This window comes from Sorex araneus, chromosome 1, assembly GCF_027595985.1.
Source record: "Sorex araneus isolate mSorAra2 chromosome 1, mSorAra2.pri, whole genome shotgun sequence".
NCBI classification, from domain to species: domain Eukaryota; kingdom Metazoa; phylum Chordata; class Mammalia; order Eulipotyphla; family Soricidae; genus Sorex; species Sorex araneus.
The window spans coordinates 309,714,639-309,740,364 of NC_073302.1; the positions used below are offsets into that span (position 1 = coordinate 309,714,639).

At 36.4% G+C, this 25,726-nt stretch overlaps 1 protein-coding gene across 2 annotated transcripts in view; it reads left to right on the plus strand.

Annotated features, from left to right (window-relative positions):
- GLRA3 (glycine receptor alpha 3) overlaps nucleotides 1-25,726 on the plus strand; it is a 185,273-nt gene that overhangs the window by 127,472 nt on the left and 32,075 nt on the right. For both annotated transcript variants that reach the window (XM_004610392.3, XM_012933167.2), the window contains exons 7-8: nucleotides 2,524-2,738; nucleotides 25,249-25,392. In XM_004610392.3, the coding sequence (XP_004610449.3) occupies nucleotides 2,524-2,738; nucleotides 25,249-25,392 (359 nt within the window). The remainder of the gene's footprint in view (nucleotides 1-2,523; nucleotides 2,739-25,248; nucleotides 25,393-25,726) is intronic.

Sequence of the window (25,726 nt, forward strand, 5' to 3'; positions counted from 1 at the left end):
CTGAAAATTCCAGTTTCTGCTCATCTTAGTCATCTGTTATTATTGTCTCTTTTTATTCTAGTCATTACAGGAATGTAAAGTTGTACCTCTTTATGAACGTGATTAGAGATGTCCAGTGAGAGATGATGAGCATCTTTCCATATGTACTTTGATATTTACATCTCTTCTTTTCAAAACTACATTTTTTCAATATTTATTCAGTTCCTTTCCCTTTTTTTTAATTGAGTCACTTCTCTGTAATTATAGATATACATTGACTTTTTTTTGCGGTTGCCCTTTACTTTCCTAATTCTTTTCTTTAATTTCCTGTGATTTGGGTTTTATATTTAAGAAACAGTTGCCTAATCCTAGTTCACAAAAATTTACTTCTGTGTTTTCTTCTAAAAATTTTATAACATCAAAACTTACATTTAGGTCTGTAGTCCATCTTGAAATAACTTTAGTATTATAGGAGATAGGGATAAAAACCCATTACTCTGAATTATTTCTTGAAGAGACCATTCTTTCCCTGTTGGATAGCCTAAACCCTTTGTCAAAAGTCAAAGACAGGCAGAGAAATAGTACAGTGGTTACGATGCTTGTGTTGCATGCAGCTGACTTTAGTTCAATCCTCAAACCACATATATGACCCCCTTCATCCCCACCAGCTCTTCCCTCCCCACTGCCATCCCTGAACCCATCTTACTTTGAGCCCAGAATCATAAGTAAGCACTGAGTACTGTTTGGTGTGATCCAAAAACAAAACAAAACAAAAATCAAATAACCGTAAATTGTCATTTCTGTACCTTCATTCTATACTTTCAGTTTTTTCTCTGAAGATAATTTTAGCTATTCTCAATCCTTTACATTTTCATACTAATTTTTTTTACCATCAGCTTGTCAATTTCTGCGCAAAAGACAGTTTGATTTTACTAGAAATTGCAATGATTCTGTAGTCTAATATGGGAAGTATTGTGATGATTTAGCTTCTACTTATTTCCATAGAAGTCACTCCATTTTATTTCAGTCACTTTTATTATATTATGTATATTATTTTTCATATTTTGTTATTTTAGTTAATTTGCCAAATTTATTTCTAAGCAATTCATCTGTATGGTTCTCTTGTAAAGGAAATTGTTCTCACAATTATTTATTATTAGCATATAGAAGCACAATTAATTTTTATACATTGTTAGTGTATCTTATAATTTTGCTGAACTAATCTTTCAAGTGGGTTTTGAATTACTTCTTTAAGAATTTCAATACAAAAAGTATTGTCTATGGTCATGAGACTTTCACATATAAATATAAATATAGACTCTTTAAAAACCAGGTATGCTGGTTAAAACCTCTAAATATAATACTCAATTGAAGGGACAGGAAGAGATATTCATGTATTGCTCCAGAATTTAGTGTGAAAGTGTTCAGTTTGTCATCTGAACACTTTTAGATGGTGTTGACTATAAATTTTTGAAGGTTTTATTCAGTTTGAGAAAATTCTTTATGGTTTATTGAATGTTTTTATTTAAAAAATATGTCAGATTTTTGACAAGGTTTTTGAAGAATTGAGATAATTATGTGCTTTTTAGATATTTTATATTGATTAAACATAGTATCAGATCAACTTGTTCAAATGATAGTAATAAAACATTAATAATAATATATGCTAGCAATTTTCCCAAATTTGTTTTTTAAATTTTTCTTTCATAAGCAGATCAAGGAATGTTATTTAGAGAAATATGAGCGTGTTTATGCCTTCATTTTATGCCTTCTGAAAATAGTTATAATGATGCATAAAATTAAATTTTAAGTAATTCAGATAAAATTATTTTAAGAATGTATGTCAATGTAATGGAGAAAGGAGTGAAATAGGAGTAGAAATGTTAATATGGTATTTAATTAAATCATTTGTTTGCTTATAATCACTTATAATGGAAACATAAATACCAAAGCACATAGAAAAAATGCATTTCAGGTTTTTTTTCAGTGTGTTTTTGACCGTGTTCAAGGTTATTATGGAAAATAGCACGTTTCCTCTTTGCTTCTATCAATAGTTTTCAGTTATTAATGCATAAAATAGCACATTGTATTTAAGGAACTACTTATCTTCATTTACATTTATTCGTTATCATTTATTTTAACGTATACAGGAAAACTTCTGTAAAAAAATAGTTTCTAGCTCTTAAGAGTAACATAGCCTTAAGAGTAACATAGTCAATTATTAAGATCTGTAAATAGAAGATTCTCATTTCTTCTATCTGAAAGGTGAAGTTATTTTAATAATTTATTGAACAATGTAAAATATAAGATTATATGCTACTCCCTCAGTAGGTTTGTTCTCATATTATATTGCTTCTAGATGCAAACAGGTAAACAAGAAAAATGTATTCTTAGAAAACAGATTCATATATAATTTAGGATCCCATTTCATTGTAGTAGTAAAATTTAGAGAAAAATTATTATTAAAACAAAATTGTGACCTTTAGTGTAACTAAAGAAATATCTGTTTCTACCAATTGCTGCATTTATGTTACAACCAAATAGGAAAATTTACATGTATAGAAGTGCGATTCCATCTGGAGCGACAAATGGGATACTATCTGATCCAGATGTACATCCCCAGTCTCCTGATCGTTATTCTGTCCTGGGTTTCATTCTGGATCAATATGGATGCTGCGCCTGCCAGAGTAGCTTTGGGAATAACCACTGTACTGACCATGACCACACAGAGTTCAGGATCACGAGCTTCCTTACCAAAGGTAAGTGCACTAGGGGCCAGAGAGATAGAACAGTGGGCTGGGAGCTTGCCTTGCACATGGTCAACCTGGGTTCAATCGATGGCATCCCATATGGTTCCCTGTGCTCGGCCAGAAGTGATTCCGGAGTACAGAGCCAGGAATAATCCCTGAGCATTGCCAGGTGTGCCTCCACAAAAATAAAACAGAGGTAAGTGCACTAAATGGATGTATGCATTTATTTGCACAAACATTTCTGAATGCATAAATATTATCATCCGCTTGTTGTCAGGTCTTTTCTGTAGGATTCATTCTTGGCTCACCTAAAATTAATACTTAACTTGTAAAACACCTAAAGGAAAACTTCTACAAACCAAAAATAACTTCTAAGATAGTTTGTGAGATGCCCTCTAATTATTTTAAATATGAATACTACTGTTATATATGATAGAATCTTACTCTCAAAATTAGAAATACATAAAAATGAATATAACTTTAATCTGTATGGTATCATTAATTTGATGCCAGGGCAAAACTTGTTTTGTACCACTGAACAATGTCATTAACCCAATACAGTTACTTTAAATAGGAGCACAATATTTTATTGCATGGATATGTAATCATTTGATCACTATTGGGGTTATTTTCATAATAAATATTTCTAGAGTAAGAATTATACATGTAAAGATGCATCTGCAAATCTGCATATATGTGCACATATGTTTAATTTTATTTTCATGTTATAAGTTCTAGAATAGGAAATGTTGTATGTATAGCCTTTGGCATTGATAGTTGTCAAATTTCTATCAAGAAAAAATGATCCATAGTTACACTATATCAATTTTATGTGAGATTGCACATGCAAATGTGATGTGGACCAAATAGAGTATTTTTCTCGTGTGTGTGTGTGTGTGTGTGTGTGTGTGTGTGTGTTTATGTTTGATTTTTTTCCTGCTAAGTTTTAAATATCCAAGTCAGTAGAAGAAAGAACTTATACAGTGATATTATTTTAGGTCATCCTGAGCTGCCAGAATATAAACAAGACAGTTGCTCTGAGAGGTTTGTAAATATTCTGAATAAAATGAGGAAGCTCCTATCATTAATTTATCAGGATAGCAATATAAAAATATTTTCTTCAAAATTAATTATAGAAAGAAATTTCTACCATATAAGTTAAGTAATTTTATCTAGTTTCCAAAAGCTTCACCATAATTTCTGTTGCAACAGTGTATTTTAATATAATAAAATTAGTTTTACTTGTTTTGCTTATACATTTGATGCTATCTCTGTACCATACCTAGAAATTGTATATCTACTATCACAGTTTGCTTAACACCATGATTTGATTTATTAGACTAAAAATTCTAGATAAATATGTTAACAAAAGATTTTTACCATTAACATTTTTGTCACTATAGGAAGAACTTTAATTCCGCCATGCTAAGATTTCATGGTTGTCTTAAAAAAAATTAAGGCCAGCTTTTTATTAACACTTATTTGTGTTTTCAAAAGTATTCACAGCAACCTGTGTTTTCCATTTTTATTATATTTAATGGGTGATATTGCCTTACAAGATTGATTATGGTTTAGGTATATAATGCCATACCTATTCAACCAGTGTTCTATGAAACATTAGCCAGGTGTAAAGTATAAATCTACTTTCAAGATTAATGAGTCTTTATGTTTTTTTGATACAAGTCTAAATGACTTGGTGGTTCTGGTAATAATTGAAGTTCTCCTCTTTTCAAATTAATTTTTTTAAGTGGAAATTGCATTGAGTCATTGATTTTACACAAACCTTATTTTTTCTATAAGTTGCTAACCAAAAACGGAGAGAGGAAAGCTCAAATTTCAGGAAGCTACAGTTTCTTTGAGGCACAACATAAAGGTATTTGAATTCAGAGATTAAGGTAGAATTGGAGAAGTACAAAGACAAGGAAGTAGACATTTTTTCAAAAAGTAAACTTAAAAAGACAGTAGAGATACAAGTTAGAAAAAGAGAAAGTTCTGGAATAGCTTCCTATTTTTTTCTCAAAATGTAAGAAGTATCTTTTAAAGCCATAACCTCAAGAAACAAATACATTTCACCATGAGTTTAGTTATACACATAAGTATACACATAATTCTTTCATGTTTCAGATCATAGAGACAATGATCACTGAAAATACTATTGCAGATTCAATTATAACTCACCCAAACTGGTAAGCAAAGTGACAGCTGAAGATGATATTTAAGGTGTAAGAGATTGAACATATTTGTTTATGTATATTAGTATTTAGAAAGGCAGATGTGAAAGACCCAAATGAATTCATTTGCATCTTTAGCATCTGCCTTCCTAATTAACAAGAATTAATTTCATGAGTAAAATAATTTGAAAGCGTGAACTGAAAAAAGAATGCAGTTACATTCTGATTCTGATTTGGGAACTCAGAAAACAAGTGAAGGTGCCACCCCTGCATTTAGGAACGGATTTCTCAAACCATGTGCCTTAAGATTCCTATTGTTGAGGTCACAAATGAAAGTCATCTGTCATGCCTGAAATACTGTTTTCATTATTCTTCTGCTGACAAAATCTAGGAAGTAAGAAAACAAAATTAAATTCAGGAAAACAGTAGGAATTGTCAAGCAAAGAAAGGAAGAAATAGTAAATCATGAATTTAGGTTAACTGCTTAGTGCTTAGTCCAGGCTCTGTGCCAATGTTTCCTGCAGCGTAAGGGGTTTGGCAATCAGTCAATTCAGACTCAGAGTAGAAAATCTCAAAGACTAATCTTGAGTGAGCACCATGAAAAGTGGAGTAGAGAGTCCTCTCTGACTGCCTTGGATGTCCAGAAGGGCGAGGAGTGCAGATATATTCTACTGATGGCAATTTTTCAAAGTTGTAACTTTGTCTGCTTCAGGGTAGATAAGAATGGAAAGACTGTAGGTGATCGTGGAGTTTGTATCATGGAGGAATGTATAAACCATTATAAGGAATGTGTTCATTTTGGATGCATGGAAGGATTTTAATGGTGACCATTCTAACTTCCATGTTTGTACAAATGCGGTAGAAAAAGAAGTAGGAAAATAGAAAAAGAAGTAGGAAAAAGAGGCTATTATTGTTCAAAGCAGCTGGCGGTCTGGAAGTAGAAGAGGAAAGTTTGTGATGGATGTCTAAATAGTTTGATTTCAGTTTTTGAGAAAATGTATGTGGAAACAAAATAGACAAGATTGGCTTCTGAATTGGACATTGAGGATTGAGGGAAAAGGAGGAGCCAAGAGTGTCCCTGAGAGGAGCTGGAGAGAAGGCTCACTGGGGAGGATGTTTTTCTTGCACATGATTGATCTGCCTTCAGTCCCAAGCATCCCATATGATCCTCCATGCAATACCAGGAGTAATTCCTGAGCATCACCAGGTGTGGCCCCCAAACCAAAACAAAACAAAGCAAAAAGTGGTCTTGGTGCTAGTAACTGGAGATGTGTAATAATAGTTACTGATGGGAAAGATTAGGTAGCTGATGGATGTCTGAATGAGTTTACTTTGAGGTGTAGAGAAGATAACTACATGGAATTATTGAACTTGGCAGTTAATTGCAGAGACATCCAGTCCTCAGACTTTAAGTGTAAATGAATGTGAAGCAAACCAGATATAACTTTACTGCAAATAATAGAAAGTCCAGAAAAGGAAGAAACATTAACATATTTGTGATTGAACTTCCCATCAAGGTATTAATGAAGCTTCGCCCAGGGTCATCTCTACCAACAAGTTTTTCTCCTTTTTCTGACTCTGGCTCCTTTCTTACCTCGTTTCCCTCTTGTGGTACCTTGTCCTACAGGTTGCCCTCTCTAGCCTCATGCCAGATACCCCTCAACCTCCATTTACTGGATTTTCAATTATGGCCCCTTTGAAATATCCTGAGGACCCACAAGTAGCCATATATCCCTGGACTGAGACATGATATGTTAAATAGTTTAATTAAGAACAAGAAACATTCACCTCCAAACTTTTCCCCAAGCTTTGAAACCCTAATATTTGTTAATTTTTGTCATTATATCACGGATTCTAAACTGCATAATTATATTTCTAAAACTTCACAAGTCAAAAGTTATAGAAAACAGTTTTCCCTGAAAAAATAAAAAATGAAAGAACAGATTGTAGTAGTTCATATATTATTTTAAGAATACATTTGTTTTATTTTAACAACTAGTAAAATTTTTGATACTGAAAGAATTGTATTTTTTACTTAGTATAGAGATGAATAAGAATAGACAGACTCAACAGAAGAGAAAAAATACAATTTTATTTTGGTAACAATAAGTTTCCAAGAAAGAAGCCACAATAGGGAACTTTAATAAGGTCTTCTATATGCAACCGTTTTGTATATATCGTACCCCTTCTTTTCTGTTTCCAAAGATCAATTAATTAGTACCAAAGATCTCTTCCCATTTCTTTTAAAATTCTGTTTCATAAGGACCAGCTAAGATCTAATTGGGTGCATATTTTATGCTCTATAGAGGTACAAAAGTACCATGGGCACTCCAGTTCTGTTCTTTAAAAATCAAACCATTGTCATATCAAAGACCTTTGAATGTAGCATATTAAATAGAGGTATGTTCATATAGTCACATATTCCTTCGGTCTGTCTGTCTGTCTGTCTGTCTGTCTGTCTGTCTCTCTCTCTCTCTCTCTCTCTCTCACACACACACACACAGACACACACACACACACCCCAATGTAGGGGAATTTTTAGACTTCAGCTTATTCCAAATTTTAGCTCCAAGCACGATAGATTATTTCACTGAAGTCTGGTTGCAATTCTTCTGCATAATTATACTCAAGTATTAATGGCTTACCGTACTTACTATCAGGCCTATGAGTTAACTATGCCTCTTCAGGGTGGGTGAGTCTGAGATTGGTTGAATTAAGAGAGACTGGATCTTCAGTTATAGAGTGAGTTAAAGAACATAACACCAGGATCCGCATTTTGTAAATGCAGAGACATGGGGAATTTGGCATCATTTCATTGGTAAAGTGCAGATATTGGTAGCATGCTCCTTTCCATAGTAGAATGCAAGAAGAGCAGAGGACGAGCAGAAACATGCAGAGCTTTTGCTCGGAATTGGCATACAGTCACTTTTGTTCTCATTTCTTCCATAAGTCATACATAGTCTCACTGCCAAACCCCAAATCAAGAGGGATAAAGTTTGCAACTCTCACAGGTAAGCCCTGGAGAGAAAGGGAAGGATGAAAGGAATTTTACAAATAATGAATTGAAAAAAAATTAACAATTTCAAAATACTTTGCTAAAATTTCTATCTCTGTACTTAAGAGCAAACTCTGCTATATTGAATAAAAAAATGAAGCGTTAATGAAGAGAGGAAAAAGGAGGAATTCCTAGAAGACTCCATGGATTTCTCCTATTCTGCCCTCCACTTCTGTGTTTGTCTTAATCAGAACAAAGCTACTAAACGTTAGAAAATAAGAAATACTTGAGACGTTGCAGGTGACTAAGCAATTATAAAACCCACAGTTCAGGGGCTGCCGAGATAGTACAGCTGCCACGGTGCTTACCTTGCCTTTGGCCAATCCAGGCCAGATCCTATGTGCTCCCCCAAGCACAACTGAGCACATAAAAATAAGTCCATTGTATTACAAGGGAGCAAAACAAGGGCAAAGTGTACTTCATTGAATATTAAAAGTGTTTGTAGTCATTAGATTATAGATAGTGTATAAAGAGCACATTGAATGAAATCTAGTCTAATGTGGAAAGCTTGAGTAAACTCAATATCATCTAAGAAAGAATATCAGAAGTTTAAGATAAAATCACAAGAATGATGAAAGAGAGATACAGAGAGACACACAGAGAAAAGGTAGCCTTGTGTGGAATGAAAAGAAAAGCTATGAAAAATGTCAGGCAAGTTTAGATGAAGGAAAATGCAAACATCATGTTCTCTGACTTCAAATTTTATTATAACATTGAGGCGATGTCTCAAAGGACTAGAGTACATGTGTCTTGTGTGCCATGGCCGAGATTTATCCAAGCACTACCTGCCCCCGAGAGCAATGCTGGGGTAGTCCCAGAGGAGTGCCAGAACCACTACCCCTGAGAACTGAACCTTCAAACCCACATAGAAATGGGTCTTTTGCCACTCCCTCTTCCCTGCAGCCCCCCACACAACAAAGAGTTCTGGAGAATTTCCCCACTAAAACTTCTCATGAACTATATGACAAAACAATAGCAGTTAGATAATATGGTATGAGAACAAAAACAAACACTCAGAGCAATGTAATAGAAGAGAGGATCCAGAGATAAACCCTCATACACCTGGGTACTTAATCTCCTCTTAGACTCAAGACCACAGAATGGAGAAAGAAAAGTGTAATCAACAAATAATGTCAGGAAAAGGAGAAAGAGAGAGAGGAAGAAAGAAAGAGAGAGGAAAAAAGAAAGAGAGAAGGAAAGAAAGAAAGAAAGAAAGAAAGAAAGAAAGAAAGAAAGAAAGAAAGAAAGAAAGAAAGAAAGAAAGAAAGAAAGAAAGAAAGAAAGAAAGAAAGAAAGAAAGAAAGAAAGAAAGAAAGAAAGAGGAAGAGGGAAGGAAAGAAAGAAGGAAGGAAGGAAGGAAGGAAGGAAGGAAGGAAGGAAGGAAGGAAGGAAGGAAGGAAGGAAGGAAATGAAACCAATGTCTAAAACCATTTACAAAAATCAACTTGTGAATTATTAGATATAAACTAAAAATTCATTGAAGAAATATAAGTGATATAATTTATGATCTCAGCATCAGAGATGTACTTCAATATTTAACTCCAAGGCAATAACAAAGAAAACAAAAGTAAAAATAAGAAGATGGGACTGCATTAAATTAAAATATTCTTTTATAGCAAAAGATGCTACTAGAAAACAAAACTGCAACCTAACACTTTAGACAAACTATTTTTATAGAATCCCTCTGACAATGGGCATATATCCAAAATATATAAATAAATGGCACAATTCAAGCACCAAAAAGTGAGTAACCTGATCAAAATGTGAATAAAAGATCTATATAATCACTTCTCAATACACAAGTGGTACACAGATCCCTGAAAAACTACTCAATGTCACTCATCACCAGGGTATCCAAATCTAAACCATAGTTATATATCATTTTATACATCTGAGAATGACTCTATCAAAATGTTGGAAACATATGAGGTGATGAATATGTGGAGAACAAAAGGAACCTGTTACACTCTTACTAGGAATGTAAATTGGTGCCTCTGTGGAAAAGTGTGTCACTGTCACTGTCATCCTGTTCCTCATTGATTTGCTCTAGTGGGCACCAGTAATGTCTCCATTGTGATTCCTTAAGAACTAAAAATTGGAACTATCAAATAATCCAGGAGTAACTACCCTGAATAACATGAAAACTCAAATTGATTTTTATTTATTTATTTATTTATTTATTGGTTTTTGGGTCACACCTGGCAATGCACAGGGGTCACTCCTGGCTCATGTACTCAGGAATTACTCCTAGCAGTGCTCGGGGGACCATATGGGATGCTGGGAATCGAATTCGGGTCGGCCGCATGCAAGCCAAATGCCCTACCCGCTGTGCTATCACTCCAGTCCCCAAAAATTCAAATTGAAAACAATATTTGTACCATGAGAATAAAATCACTTATTCACTATAGCCAAATTGAAATTAATGTTAATCAATAGATTGCTGGATACAAAAGTTGCAGTGTTTATACTCAAAAAAGTGAAAATGATGAAATTGTGCCTTTTTGGAGAAAATTGATGGAATTTGTAGTCCTTATGCTAAGTGAAATATATTAGAAAGTGACAAACAATTGTGGATGAGTTCACGTATATATGGATTAGGTAGTGGGGTGGATTTTTCCGGGTTTAACGACAAGTATGTGTATATATATATATATATATATATATATATATATATATATATATATATACAAACACACATATATAGAGAGATAAACTCTATATATGTATGTATATACATATATACAAAGTTAACTAACTTCCTGAAATTCTGTAATACTGTAAACTAAGAATAAGACAATAAAATAATTATTACACGTGTACTCTATTCTGAACATTGAGACAGAACCACTGGAGTAATTCTTAAATCTAGTGGCACAAGTAGGGAAACATATATAAAATCACTAAGTTTAAAATGAATCTGAAGTGATACACAGTTTTGGCATCAGACTAAATTGTAAGACAAAAACTAAATGCGAACCTTTGAGGTAACAATGATGTGGAACTTCTCCTTCACCAGCAGAAGAAAGAATTTAGTCTCAAATGAGTATTGAAATTTCCTTCCAGTGTTTATCTCTCTTTTGAATCCTGTTTGAAGTTAGAATTAAAGGTCTTAGAACTTTTTGAAAAACAGGAACTTATACGGTTAGAGCAAAGTTGTCCTAAAGTCACAAAATCCCTATCACAGAAATGCAGGGAAGCAAGATTGATGAATACAATACAAACTTAAATGGAAGTTGAAAAAAAGATATCTTAAGTATCGCCCTTAGAGAACTGCATGCCTTAAAGTGCATTTCCAGAACCATCTAGACTCTATAGATTCCACAGTTTCATTGAGGTGTTAAATAAATGTGAGCTATGCCATATAGGAGAGATGACAGAAAAGATCCCATAACTGAAGGAGAAGTCAGAAATAACTGGTTGATCTTTGAAAATCCCTTGACCTTCTTCATTGGATTTTTTCTAAAGTCTGATGGTTGGAGATATTGGTCATATTCATCCATCTGGAAATAATACAGCCTTGCTGTTATATAAGTCACTAAATATTTCATAGTGAAATAAAAACATCCATGTGTGAAATGGATATTGGGCTCAAAGCATCATTTATTTACTAGGGTTTTGAAGACCATAATCAGGATGAGTACGTCAACAGAATCTGCTGCTGTAAGTGGTCCTCCGAGATGAAACTCAAAATTTGTTTTGTTCTGGCACTGAGTCACATAAACAAAACTCTAGCATTTCAATACATACTTTGAAAGCATGTGTTTTCTTTTTAATTTCTTATTATTCCTTTCTCACTCACTTTATGTCTGAAATGAAGCTAAAAGTGATTTGGAGACTTACTATTTCTTCTATAAGCATTGTAGTATGCAAAATTTGGGGGAAATGTTGGACGTAAGTATGATACAACTCAGATTACACAAAACTAAAGATGATCGTAGATTTAATGTGATTTGACATAAATCCCTAAGGGGAGGCTTTACCGGCTCGCTCCCCGCCTAGATGAGAACTGCAGTGGCCACACACACACAAAATGGCTCCTCTGCTCCTTAAAGACTATGATCCTGGAGGGCTACTATCACTTTTGGCACCCAGCGCCTTCTTACAGAAATGCATCTAGACTGTGAACTGAGCTACAATCCCAGGCCGCCCAGGGAGGGGAAAGGTTTTTCTCTCTCGAGCTTGTCTTTCAGTGACTTCTGGCAGAAATCTCTCTGGACTTAATTACTAAAATATCAGAAATCAAAAACCACGCCATCGCTGTCACAGCTGTGCGAGCTCATATATTCTTCACTCTCAGCAATGGAAAACAAATTTTCAAACGATGCCTTATCAGAAGGTTTTGATTGTTGGAGAAAAATTCTAAATAATAATAGTGAGTTCTCTGTTGAAATATTGAACATACTCAAAGTAAAGAGAGTAAAGTGAGGATCATTAGCCACTTAGGTGGGGGTGTGTGGGAGGGGGTATATCGGGGTTCTTGGTAGTGGAACATGTGCACTGGTGAGGATGGGGGTTTGATCATTATAGGACTGAGACTTAAACCTAAAAGCTTTGTAACTTTTTTCACGGTGATTCAATAAAATAAAAATTAAAACTCAAAAAAAAAAAAGAAAGAAATCCCTAGAGAGGGAAAACTGTGACATGAACAAAACAATGTTTATCCTGCTGCAGAGAAAAATCATTTAGTTGTTAAACTTGAGTAGACTAGGCATTCCATAGTCATACATAGTCATAATTATTCATCACAATTTACTTGGCAAGTCTTAAGAACGTGGGACTTGAGAGAATCTAACAGGGTTGATTGACATCAAAGGAAAAGAAAGACCTTCTACTAAAAACATTATAAACCTAATCAAAAGAGATGCAGTGTGATGTTTATTAAATCTCTCTCTCAAATTAAAAAAAATGTATGGTTTGGGAAGAGAAATAGCAAAATACTCACTGCTCCCTAGAGTGTTTTTTTTATAGAAATGACTACATAGGTAAACATGGAATTTTGTGAGCCAGACTACAGCTTTTGGTTTAGTCACTTGCTTATCTTAAATTTAAGCTAAGTTGGTTCAGAGAGATAGCATGCTGGTTTGGTCCCCAGCACCACATGTCATCTCTCAGAACTGCCAGAAGTGGTCCCTGGGTACAGAACAGGTCGTAATTCCCGAGCACAGCCAGTGTGAGCCCCAAACCAAAGAATTACAGAAATTTAAGCTGTGTCACTTCCAAAGTGCAATTTCAGTTTCTGTTTCTAGATACAGAACTTGACTGTAGCTTGAGTTACCATTTATCACAGCATGTCTAACAAATATTTAACTGTGAATGCATTAATGCTTATCTTTCATGAGCTGCAGCTTAGGCAAATATAGCTCTTTGCAAATCCTTTCCATGTTTTTGAGAGGAGCAAGATAAAGGCATATGCCCTTGTAAGTTTTATAGCTGCTGCATATGGTATCATACTTATGATACAGCTCACCCAATGTTCTTTCCAAAATTGTTACTCAATTCTGTTAAAAGTTAGCACTTTAATTTTGAATGCACAAGGAGTGAAAGATGATTTTCAGATGTTCTCACTCTTATGTGGACTATAAATAATTGAAGCTAACAAACTGCAAGAAACAATAAAACTACTTCCAAGACTTGATGACATCTACAGTGGTTTCTGGAGGGAATATGAGGGTGGGAGGAAGGGCAGGGGCTCCTTTTAGAGGTGGGAAGACATTGGGATTTTGGTGGTGGAAGTAGAGAAAAGAACACTATTGAAGGGTAAACTTGAATACCTAAAGGGACTTAAAATTAGATTTTAAGTCAATAAAAATATGAAAAATTGTAAAAGTTCTCATGAAAGAAACTTTAGGAAAGATGGCCTGAGACATATGTAACTCATTTATGATGCTAAATTGCAATGCTGAATCAAAATACTTTGATGGAATGGGAACAAATAATTGAATGAGGTGACCTGGAATAAGTGAGGGACTAGGTGTAAAACTATAGTTAACTGTTAAGGTGCATGCCACACGTTACAGTCCTTCCTTCCTTCCTTCCTTCCTTCCTTCCTTCCTTCCTTCCTTCCTTCCTTCCTTCCTTCCTTCCTTCCTTCCTTCCTTCCTTCCTTCCTTCCTTCCTTTCTAACTTCTTTCCTTCCTTCCCATCCTTTCTCTCTCTCACTCACTCTTGCTTGCCTTCCTTCCTCTCTTCCTTCCTTCCTTCCCTTCTCTTACTCCCTCCCTCCCTCCCTCCCTCCCTCCCTCCCTCCCTCCCTCCCTCCCTCCCTCCCTTCTTCCCTTCCTTTTTTCTGTGTATGGGAAGTGAATTCATGAGTTTCTCCTGAGAGTTTTGGGATCATTCCTGCAGTTTCAGGCACCATGCACTGTCAAAGGCCACCCCAAGTTTACTTTGAGTGTGGCCAGCCCTTTGATATCTCTCTCTTTGGCCTTCTTTTTTTTTTTTTTTTTTTTGAGATGCTGTTGTCATCAGACAGACTTGTTCTGAGGCCTGAATTTGGCCCGAGGCCTCCTCCTGGTTTTCCTCTATGCCATCTGTATGAAACAGCGCCTCAGCGACTTTCCTGAACCTTCTTTTTGGTAGCTCCTCAGAGTTCATTTGAGTCAACTTTGACCTGACACTCGTGAATGAGGAAATTTGTGACTGAGGATCAGGGGAAGTTTTATTTTTCATGCTACACTCTAATGAATCAACAACTTTTTAAAATAAAGGCTGCAATACACTTCTGGGAATATATCCCAAAGGTGCATAAAAGCACAGTAGAAATGACATCTGCACCTGAATGTTCATTGCAGCACTGCTCACAATAGCCAGAATCTGGAAACAACCTGAGTGTCTGAGAACAGATGACTGATTAAAGAAACTTTGGGGGACTGGAGCGAGTAAGCATTTACCTTGCATGTGGCCACCCGGGTTCGATCCCTAGCATTCCATATGGTCCCCCAAGCACCACCAGGAGTAATTCCTGAATGCATGAACCAGGAGTAACTACTGTGAATCACTAGGTGTAACTCAAAAAGCAGAAGAAAAAAAAGAAAGAAAGAAACTTTGGTACATAGTGGAATACTATGCAGCTGTTAGTCAAAATGAAGTCAGAAATTTGCTTATAAGTGGATAGACATGGAAAGTATCATGATAAGTTAAATGAATCAGAAAGAAAGTGATAGACATAAAAGTACTGCACTCTTTGTAGAATATAAAATAACATAATATGAGACTGTCACCCTAGGACAGTAGACAAAAGGGCAAGTAATATTACCCTATAGTTGGAAGCTTGCCTCATGAGCTGGGGGATAAGGCAGCTAGCATAGAGGAGGGGTCACTAAGTCAATGATGGTTGGAGGATTGTTCAGAATGGTAGATGTCTGCTGAAAGTAGATAAAGGGCCAAACGTGATAACCTCTCAGTATCTGTATTGCAAATCATAATGCCCCAAATTAGAGAGACAATATGGGGAAAATTGTCTGCCATAGAGGCAGGGGGAGTGTAGGAAAGGGGGGTGTATATTGGGGATTATGTTGGTGGAGAATGTGCACTGGTGGAAAGAATGGGTATTTGATCATTGTATGGCTAAAAATCAAACATAAAAGCTTTGTAACTGAATCTCATTGTGATTCAATAAAATTTTTTAATAAATAAAAACCAAATTAATAAATAAAGGTTTAAATAGTGCTTATTGTCAAAGCTGACTCTTAGTTGGGTTCATTTATTAAGGAACCTTGACCTCTGCCTCTGCTGCCTGCCCAAAGGTCGCCTGAAGAACTCCAGATAGGGACCCATGGCCTAGAATAAAAGGAACAGGGTGAGCAACTGTCTGAGTTCATCATGTCGATCAGGACCATCCATGGTAACTCACAGTTTCAGAAGGCCAAATCTAAACGTTGGACATGGGAGTCTTCTGGTGGACAGTTCCACAACGAAATTGACCACATCATATTCAATCGACGGTTTTTCCTGACCGATGTCTTGGTTCAGCACCTCCATGACTGCTTGAGGAATGCAGAGAGTGGGAAAACCACAAGCAGATGTATGTCTTCGGAAACTCTCGAACTCATTGGCCAACATGGTTTGGTATGAGCCTCAGACAATCATAAGCTAATGTCCGAGCTCACAAAGCTGTGCAGTGCAGAGAAGTGATAAAGGAAGACCTCAAAGAGAGAAGAGCAGCAATATTGGCTGATGCAGCAGAAGCCGGGAAAAGCATTCGCAATGCTCACCTGTCCTTCACTAACTACAAGACCAAGATCACTGCTCTCTGACGTCCTGATGGATCTATCACATCTTCCAGAACAGCAATGGATAGGATTATTCACGACTTCTACTCAGATCTCTTCAATAGCCATGTACTCCTGCCCACATACCAAATTCTGCAGGATGGATATGTCATTCTCCCTTCGGAAATCCGACATGCCATTTCATCAGTAAAGACGAGTATGGCACCTGGTCCAGATAAGGCCAGACCTGAGCACCTGAAGAATCTGCTGCCAGTGCTCTGTCAATACACTGGCTCGGCTCTTCACACACTACCTGTCTGAATGCAAGGTTCTGTCCCAATGGAAAAGCAGCAAGCTCGTTCTATTGTACAAGAAGGGAGACATCCATAAGATCGGTAACTATCGCCCAATCAGACCACATCAGTCTCAACAGAATCAAAGGCCTTCTTTAAATTAATGAACATTAGACAGAGAGGCATCTTGAGCTCTTGTGAAACTTCAATGAGCTTGGTCACCATGTGGATATGGTCGATTGTGCTGAATCCTTTTCAGGCCCTGGCTTGCTCGTATGGTTGTCCCTTGTCTAGTGTTCTATCTATTCTATTCAGGGTGACTCGAGTGAACAACTTGTAGACACTGACATATACTACAGAAACCTGGGCCCTACGAGAACAGGATGAGAACGCTATTCAGATATCCTAAAGAGGAATCGAAAGGGCTATGCTTGGAATGTCACATTTCACTCAAGTGAGAGAAGGAATCCTGAGTTCCAACCTCCATCGACCATCAAGAATCAGGGACGCTGTCTTGTTTGCCAAAGTGTCGAAAATCTGATGGGCTGGAAATGTAATGAGATTCAAAGACGACCGCTGGACTAGAGCTGTGACCGACTGGATTCCATGGGACATCAAATGACCATGTGGCCGCCCACCTAGGAGATGGTCATACTTCTTCATCAAAACCCTGAACAAATGGTTTGAGGCTCTTCGTGTTCCTTGAGCGAGCAGATACCATTGAGAGACACTAGCACGTGACAGGGACAAATGGAGACATTATTGGCATCCGCTCGAGCAAATTGAAGATCAATGAGATGGCAAGTGACAAGTGACAATTTTTCTATGAAAATTTCACATGAAAAATATACATGAAAAATTTGTGCTGGGGCCACAGCAATAGTACAGCAGGAAGAGCATTTGCCTTGCACAGTTTACCCAGGTTCAGTCCCCAGCATTTCATATGGTCCCCCAAGCACCACTAGAAGTAATTCCTGTGTGCAGAGCAAGGAGTCACCCATGAACATCACCAGATATGACCCCAAAATGCAAAATAGAATCAAATTTTTAAAAAGGAAAAATTTATGCTGAGGGAAATTCTCTTAACATAACTATTTTTTCAGGGCCAAAGTCACTTGATTAAAATCTTTATAACAACAATAACTCATAATAATAAAGCCACTTATTTATACACACAGACACATATATATGTACATATACATATATAAAATTTGGGACACAAGAAACTGGATTTTTCTATTTCTCAATTAGAACATTTCAAAATAGATAGAATATATAATATTCTGAGAATGACATGATCTTAAAGGTTTCCAAAACACAGGATGTTTATATTCCTACTCAACATTATACAAACTTATCTTTCATGTGGAAAAAAGATGTGGTCCTTTAGTACCAAAGCTCTGTGTACTAAAAAGACAATTTATCAAGCTGATTTCTTCATAGATTCTCAGCACATAAAAGTATGCCATGGACATGATATCACAGAAACACTTCATTATATTTAAGTGAAAGAATAATGACTGCTAGAAACTGAATCACCAGATTTCAGCTGAGAATTGACAAGTATGTAGGGTCTTGAGAGATACATTTTTAATACTAATTTCCTTTTTCAGTGTCAAGGAAAATTTAAGGCTTTTCTATATATAATACATACATTTATATATATGTACATAGATGTATGTGCATTATAATATATGACATATAAATACACACAAATAACATATATTAGATGTGTATACATGCATATACATATGTGTGAATATTTAATGTGCGTGTATATATATACATGTATATGTATATATGTATATATACACATACAGCCATTCCTATTTAGTGTGTTAAAAGTTATTAACTTGTGGTGGAAGCTTGTAAGTAAGTAATAAGTAACAGAAAATCGTGGTTAAATTTATGGACTCTGGAACCACATGATTATATCAGATCCTAGCTTTGCTACTAGGTATATCTGATAGTTCAGGTTGCTGTAACACAATATTTAGACTGGGTGACAGAAGCAACAGACACTTTCCTCACAGTTGTAGAGCTGAAGAAGGTGGAAATGCTGATGCATTCAAGCATCTGGCAAGACCCTATTTCCTGGTCCATCTAAGGTGATTTTCTCATTGTGACCTCATATGGGGAAGGGCAAAGGAGCTCTCTGTGCTTCTTTTTTAGCATAATACTTTTCCATGGGCTTCACAGTTTAGTAGTATCCTTTGAGAGTTAGATTTTAGTGTCTGAATTCTGGAGAAATATGTCTGTTTATTATCAATAACTTTGTGAGCGTAAGCTACTTATTTACTATGCCTCAAATCTTTATCTTAGCAATGGCAATAGTTTTCTCAGTGGTGGGGAGGAATAAAAAAAATTCTTGTGGTGAAGAGCTAAGAACTCAGTACAAGGCGCTATAAGTGACATTTCCTGGCATGTTAAATATTCTAACCATAGCCTAATAGTTACTGACCCATTATTAGCACCCTCATGGTTTAGTGCACTTAACTTTTTCTAAGAGACCATGATTTAAAGCACACTGTGCCAGCTCCTAGCAATACAAAGAAGACTAAGATCCAAACCATGTATTAGCTCATGGAAAAAAGAGTGAATATATTTGGCTTAGTAGATCAGCATCAATCAGATGAATATTTGATGCTTATGAACAACACAGACTTGGTTAACATCTCAGCATAAATATTTCAGGATATATCCATGAAAATCCTCAAGATCATACTGCATACATTCCATTTCTCTCTAGTCAAAGCTTTCAAACAATACAAAACACAGGGGGCCTGGAGAATAAAGTCACTCTCTGAAGGAGGGGTTTTTAAGCCATGCTGGGAAACTGCCCCTTCGGAAAGGCCTGCTAGCAAAACTAAATGGGAACAGGTGGTAGGAGCTAAGGACTGAGAGAAAGGCAGGGAAGGGAGGTCTAAAAGGCTGTCTTGGTCTGGGCATTGTGAGAGTTCTCTAAGCATGTGGCATTTAATCTAAGACCTAAGTGAAACTCAATTACTCTTTGGCTTTGTTTTTGAAAAGAATGTTCTGGACAGAAGCAACAAGTAGTACAAAGTTGCTGAGGCAGGATAGAGCTTGTCAGCTGCATTTAGTTTCCAGGAAATGAAAGAGAGAAAGGAGAGTCAGAGAGTCATGAGAACAGTTCTAAGGCAGTGCTAGTCAAAGCTTCAAAGTATCTTTTAGACATCGTCATCTGACTTATCCCCATGTGCCCCTGTATTTCTCTTTTTATTACTTGTTTTAGCTTCTTGATTGTACTTCTCATAACTTACCTTTATTTATGTGATGGTGTTTCATTGTTTGTTTTCCCTAACTTGAATTTAAGCTCCTATATATCTTGTCTGTCTTCCTCATTTCAGAGACGATAAGAATAGAACCTGCTTATATTAGTAATGTGTAGCTAGTGTTGAAGGGGGAAAAACTGAACAGACGATTAGAGAGATAAGATGAAAGTCAATAACTAAGAGCTTTCAATCCCCATAACACATGGGCCTTTAATAAAAGTGGAGACTTTAGAGTAAATAAAGACAAAACAAAATTTGCATTTACAATTTTGCACTAATTTAGGCTGGAAAGTTAATACCAGCAGATAGGGCATTTGCCTTGCATGCAGCTGACCTGTGTTCAGTCCCCAGCATCCCATAAGATCCCCTGCATCCCCCACGAGTAATTCCTGAGTGCCAAGACAGGAGTAACCACTGAGCATTACCAGGTGTGGCTCAAAACAAATCAAAAACAAAAAGAAAGAAAAGTTACTAATTTCTAAATTAAAAATCAATTCTAATTTATTTTAGAGATTCTTTTGTCTTGTGGTAAGCGTGGTTCTATTTCCAGCAACATGTAACCCCTCAAGCACCTTGGGAGCAACCTCTAAGCACAGGTCTCAAAATAGCCCCAAATCCCTTGAGGTATATAACCCTCTTCTTAGGAAACTAATTTAGACAAGTTTAAAGGACGGCACATCAGATGATTTTATTTTACATCAATGTGTTAGTGTTGGAGGGCACAGAAAATGATGAACTTAAGAAAGTAAATTTGACATCTCAAGTAGGAGGAGAGAATGAGGGGGTCTTCTAGATTTGTGGTGGTGGGTGGATGCAGGGAGAGGAATGAACTATTGCAGAAAAGAGCCTTTAAATTGGGAAGGAAAAAGAAAGTCATGTTTGTTTGCTGGCAAAAATTGGGTAGCGATTCATGGTTTCTTTTATGGCCAGATTAAGTTTGAGGTGTCTGAGACTTCCAAAAGATATTGCCAGGTAAGAACCTAATAAAAATTTAAAGGGGAGGAGGGCAGGGTCAAATGTTAAATGGAGATTTTGAGGACATCCAATCAAAGAGGACATGTGATCTGTGATCACAGGGTGACAAGAGAGAAGAAAAATTGCAGAGTGAGAATAAAAGGGGACCCAGATTGTATCCTTAAGGGGCTCAGGAAGAGTACAGGTGGGTAAAATTGAGTGGGCAGAATAGGACAGAAATCAGAGAACAGCCTTCAGGAGCTAGGGAATAAGAAGGTGTCAGTGAAGGGAGGAAGAAGTCTCCTTTGATGAGGTTCTCAGTTCAAAGACCCCTCTGGACAAGAAACCTAATTAGTAAACTTACAGTCATTATTCTTGCATACTCTTGTATTCAACGAGTAATATTAAAGAGCAATTATTGGTTAAATGAGATTATGGCACAATCAGCACCGTGAAGCTGGGCTACTGGCAAAGAATTAGGGATAGATCAGACTGCAGTGAGGTTCCCCAAAAGATGGCAACTGCATAGGACAGAAAGGAGATAAATGTGAATCACTTGAGAGCATGGTGTATGTCTAGGCATCATAAGGGTTTTGGGGTAACAATAGCAATTATTAGTTTTTTTGTGATGTTAGTTGGTGGGGGAACATCCAGTGGTGATCAGAGGTCACGTTTTGTAGTCTCGGGGGTCCTATTTATTGCCAGGGATAAAACCAGGATTAACTGTATGCAAGAAAAGCACCTGAGCCCTTGGACTCTTCCTGGCCCCAGGATGGTTGTTTCAGTTTTAAAGTCATTAGCTTTTGATTTTTTTACTTTCCCTGGTTCTCTTTGTGTGAAATTTGGAGGAAGGAGGAGAGAAGGAGTTGAACTTGGTCACCAGGATCAGAGGAGGACAGGCAATTAGTCTTTCAGTGCCCAATTTTTGGAAGTTGTACACCGTGAGCAAATTCTGGCAGTCACAGATGCTATTTGCCTGTCTCTGTGGTCATTCAAAAGACTTCTTGGATTAATTTGGAAATGAAATTTCTGCTTTAAGCTCTTTGATTCATGTCATTATAGACTCAGGTTGTGAAAGAATGCAACATATTGGATGAGTTATATTCTTCCAGGGATGTTGTAGTTTGAGACAACTCCTTTGAAAGCTGTGGCATGCATAGGCTGTGTGTTTATTCTAGGACTCAGAAATGTCTGGCATATTTGCAAAACTGATGATATTTTTGGCTAGATATTGCAAAGAAATAGGCACCAGCATACACTATGATCAAAGAAAGTCACTCTTGAAATTCAAGGGGCAATGCAAAGAGTCTCTCTGTTGGCATGTCGTAATTGTATATATATATTACATAAGCAGGTATATATATTTATTACATATACACGTATCTTGACACCATTGGAAGCAGCAAGGAATTATCTCATTTAATTAAAAAATAACTCTAAAGCAAAGTATAACAGAATGAATTCATTTATTCATCATTATTCATCATGAAATTAATCTCTATATGAATCATCAAGTAAGATTTACTGTTCCCGAGATTTTAACATTTTGCACTTTCATTTATCTCTCCATTCACTCAGCAAGTATGTGCACATGTGCCAAATATTACAATGATGGTGAATAAGAGCTGCTGTCTGCCCTTAAAAGAGTTCACAGTCTAAACAGAAATAAAACAAGAAGTAAGCAACAAACACACCATGTTTGGATAAACTCAAGTGCCGTGGGAATCTGATCCAGACTTGGGCAAAATCTAGACTGAAACTTAATGAACCAACTGAAAAAACTTATAGAGAAGTGTCTGCTTGCCTTATGTACTGTTCTTTCTACTAGAACTTTACCATAGTGCTAAGACATTTCTTTTAAACTACATTCTAAATTTGGGTAGGATTTCTATAGATTAAACATAACTAACTTCAAACATAACTAACTTCACTAACTTTACTATTAAAAAAGAAAAGACAGACAAACTATAGAAGATACAAACAAAATCAAGACAACAACATTATCTGGCTGGGGGAGCTGTTACAGGTAGATGAGGTGGGTAGGGTAAGAGGATTGATACTAAGTTTTCATGGTAAGTAATTAAACCAAGGAGAAATCACCTAGTCACCAGATCTGAAAGTAGCTCAAGGCAAAAAAGACCACATCACTTTAAGATGCAAATACTGGGCTCTTCAGTGTTGGAGAAAATGAGGCAGTACCCCTCAGAAAATGAGAAGTTTCAAGAGAATATAAATGTCCTAATGAGAATAAAAGCATCAAGCATTCTAGGCTTTTCCTTTGACAGTGTCCAAGTAACAGACTTTTCCAGGTGGGGCTGTTTGGGAAAACCCTATTCTAAAACCACTTAGCATGAGGACTCATTCTCTACCTTGGAGATTCCCCTGCATCTGAATTTGTTATGTGTAGTTCTTATCTTTGAACTGGAATGATAGCAGAACTGGAGCCATAGCACAGCGGGTAGGGTGTTTGTCTTACACATGGCCGGCCTGGATTTGATTCCTCCATTCCTCTTAGAGAGCCCGCTAACCTACCAAGAGTATCTCGCCCACACAGCAGAACCTGGCAAGCTACATGTGGCATATTCGATATGTCAAAAACAGCAACAAGTCTCCCAATGGAGACGTTACTGGTGCCCACTCAAGCAAATCGATGAGCAATGAGACTAGAGTGCTACAGTGCTAGAGTTCTTATCTTTGTCTTTATGGTACATTGTGGAGAGCCTCCACAGGACCGTGCTTCGTAAACAACACCTGTTTCTTGTTAATTGTACCGTGCTTCAAAATAACTCCTAATAAAAAAACAGGATGTCCTGTCACGCCCACAAGGTGTAACTAGCCTATCAGCTGCAGACACTTGGGCGTAAACAAGCAGCTAGAGGTATATAAGGAGGGAAGCTGCCTAGCTAGTGGGTTTCCCACTGGTTCCTCCTCCTTGGTCCTTCACTCCTCCTCGTTTCTGTTTGCATGAGAAGGTCTCTGAATAAATCGCTGCAAGAAGAATCTCCAGGTTGCGTGTTATTTTATAGTACATTATCTGTCTTGAAGATTTGCCTTAATTTCAATTTGTTATGTGATTTCCTCTCTAGAGAAATCCATGTTCTCTCCGCAACACTTATCACCCTCTCCCTTTCTTTCTCTCTTCCTCATATTCCTCTAAGCTTATTGAAGTAAAGCTACTTTGCTTCACTAAAACAATAAGAAATAAGAAGTAAAATATTTATAAGATGGAAGGTTCCAATCATAAGAATAGTGAAGTAGAGCCTTATGTTAGGCTTTCTGCTTTTGTGGGGCCACATCTTCTTGGGGAAGGGCCTTTTGATGTCTATAAGGAAAGCAAACTTCTAGGCATGGTCTATTTCCCAGGGGGAAAATGAAAGAACAATTATTTCTAGATGAATCCTGTGGTATTGAAATATAGTCAGAGATATCTGCAAATTTAAATATAGATAAATGAAGGGAATTTAAATATAAAAGGAAGTTTTGTATAAAAATGATTAGACTATTATATAAATTGTATATTGTGTGAAACATAGGTTATAAAAATAATGTACATGTAATAATTAGCTCTAAGATGCCTAAACTAGGTGACACCCAGAATTAAGGATACACCCAATATCTATATCTTGGTTTCTAAATCCCGTTGTTCTACAAAAGAGAAAACGTAGTTCTATAGTTGGAGAAAATGCTTAACAGACATAGTATCCCCACATAGACTACCTTATATCAAGCAGTAAAAAATGTACTTAAATCAGGGCTGAGTGATAGCACAGCAGGTAGGGTGTTTGCCTTGCACACAGCCGGCTCAAGTTTGAATCCCAGCATCCCATACAGTTCCCGAGCACCATCAGGAGTAATTCCTGTGTGCATGAGCCAGGAGTAACCCCTGTGCAACGCTGGGTGTGACCCCCCCAAAAAATGCAAAAAAAAAAGTACTTAAATTACCAAAAAGATTTTCAAGATACAAATGTTGACTAACTCATAGGGATTTGTACCTACACAAAATGAATAGTATATGCATCAAAAGAAATAATCATGATACATGTTATGAATTAATGTAAACACACATAATTGCAATAGCTAGGGAACTTGGGAGTTCTTTTAAGTGCCCTTACAAAGTTAGACTTACTTGAAAACAAAAAAGTTCAACCAAAAAATGAATCCAAACGTCAACAAGATTATCTATATTTCAACATTACTTTATACTTGTTCAAGCAGTGCATCATATTGAAGATAAAATTGCATTTAATTTCAATTTTTCTTCTATGTTTGGGTTACTGCCCCATTGGAGAAAAAGAGCAAAAACACACAGGTTCTAATTTCTAGTATTTTTAACTTTACAATTTGTAAAATGAATTTCTGAGAAATTATAAGTAAGCAAAGATGTGTTGTTAGTCCTTTTTCTTTCGCAATGTGGTGTCAGTCCTTTTTCTTTCGCAATGTGGCGTGTAATGGTGTAATTTAGAATCCGACATTTTGTTCTATTTCCAGTGAAAGTAATGCTACAAGTCAGTTTGTTCCATGTCTCTTTCTGTCTCTCCTCTAGGTGTCTTATGTCAAAGCTATTGACATTTGGATGGCAGTATGCCTCCTTTTTGTGTTTTCAGCACTTCTGGAATATGCAGCTGTCAATTTTGTTTCAAGACAACATAAAGAACTTCTGAGATTTCGACGAAAGAGAAAGAATAAAGTAAGTAATTGAATGCATTTGTTTCACGGGGATGCCAATTTTTCACTGGGACATGAATTTGCTGTATTTCACACAGTGTTAAAGTGGAGACTGGATTGTACATGATAAAATATTCCTTTGGCTTTTGTTTGATTGAAGCTATGATTGTCAAAAAGGGTTTGAGAATGAAAATTATAGCACCCATATATTTAACTTTGCACATTGTAGGTGGGGGTTTATCAACTTTATCAACTTCTTTATCAACTTTATATCAAGAGCTTTGTCAACTTCTTTCCAATTGCTTCCTGGAAGGATGCCATTGACTTTGCTGCAATGAGCAAAATATATCACTTCT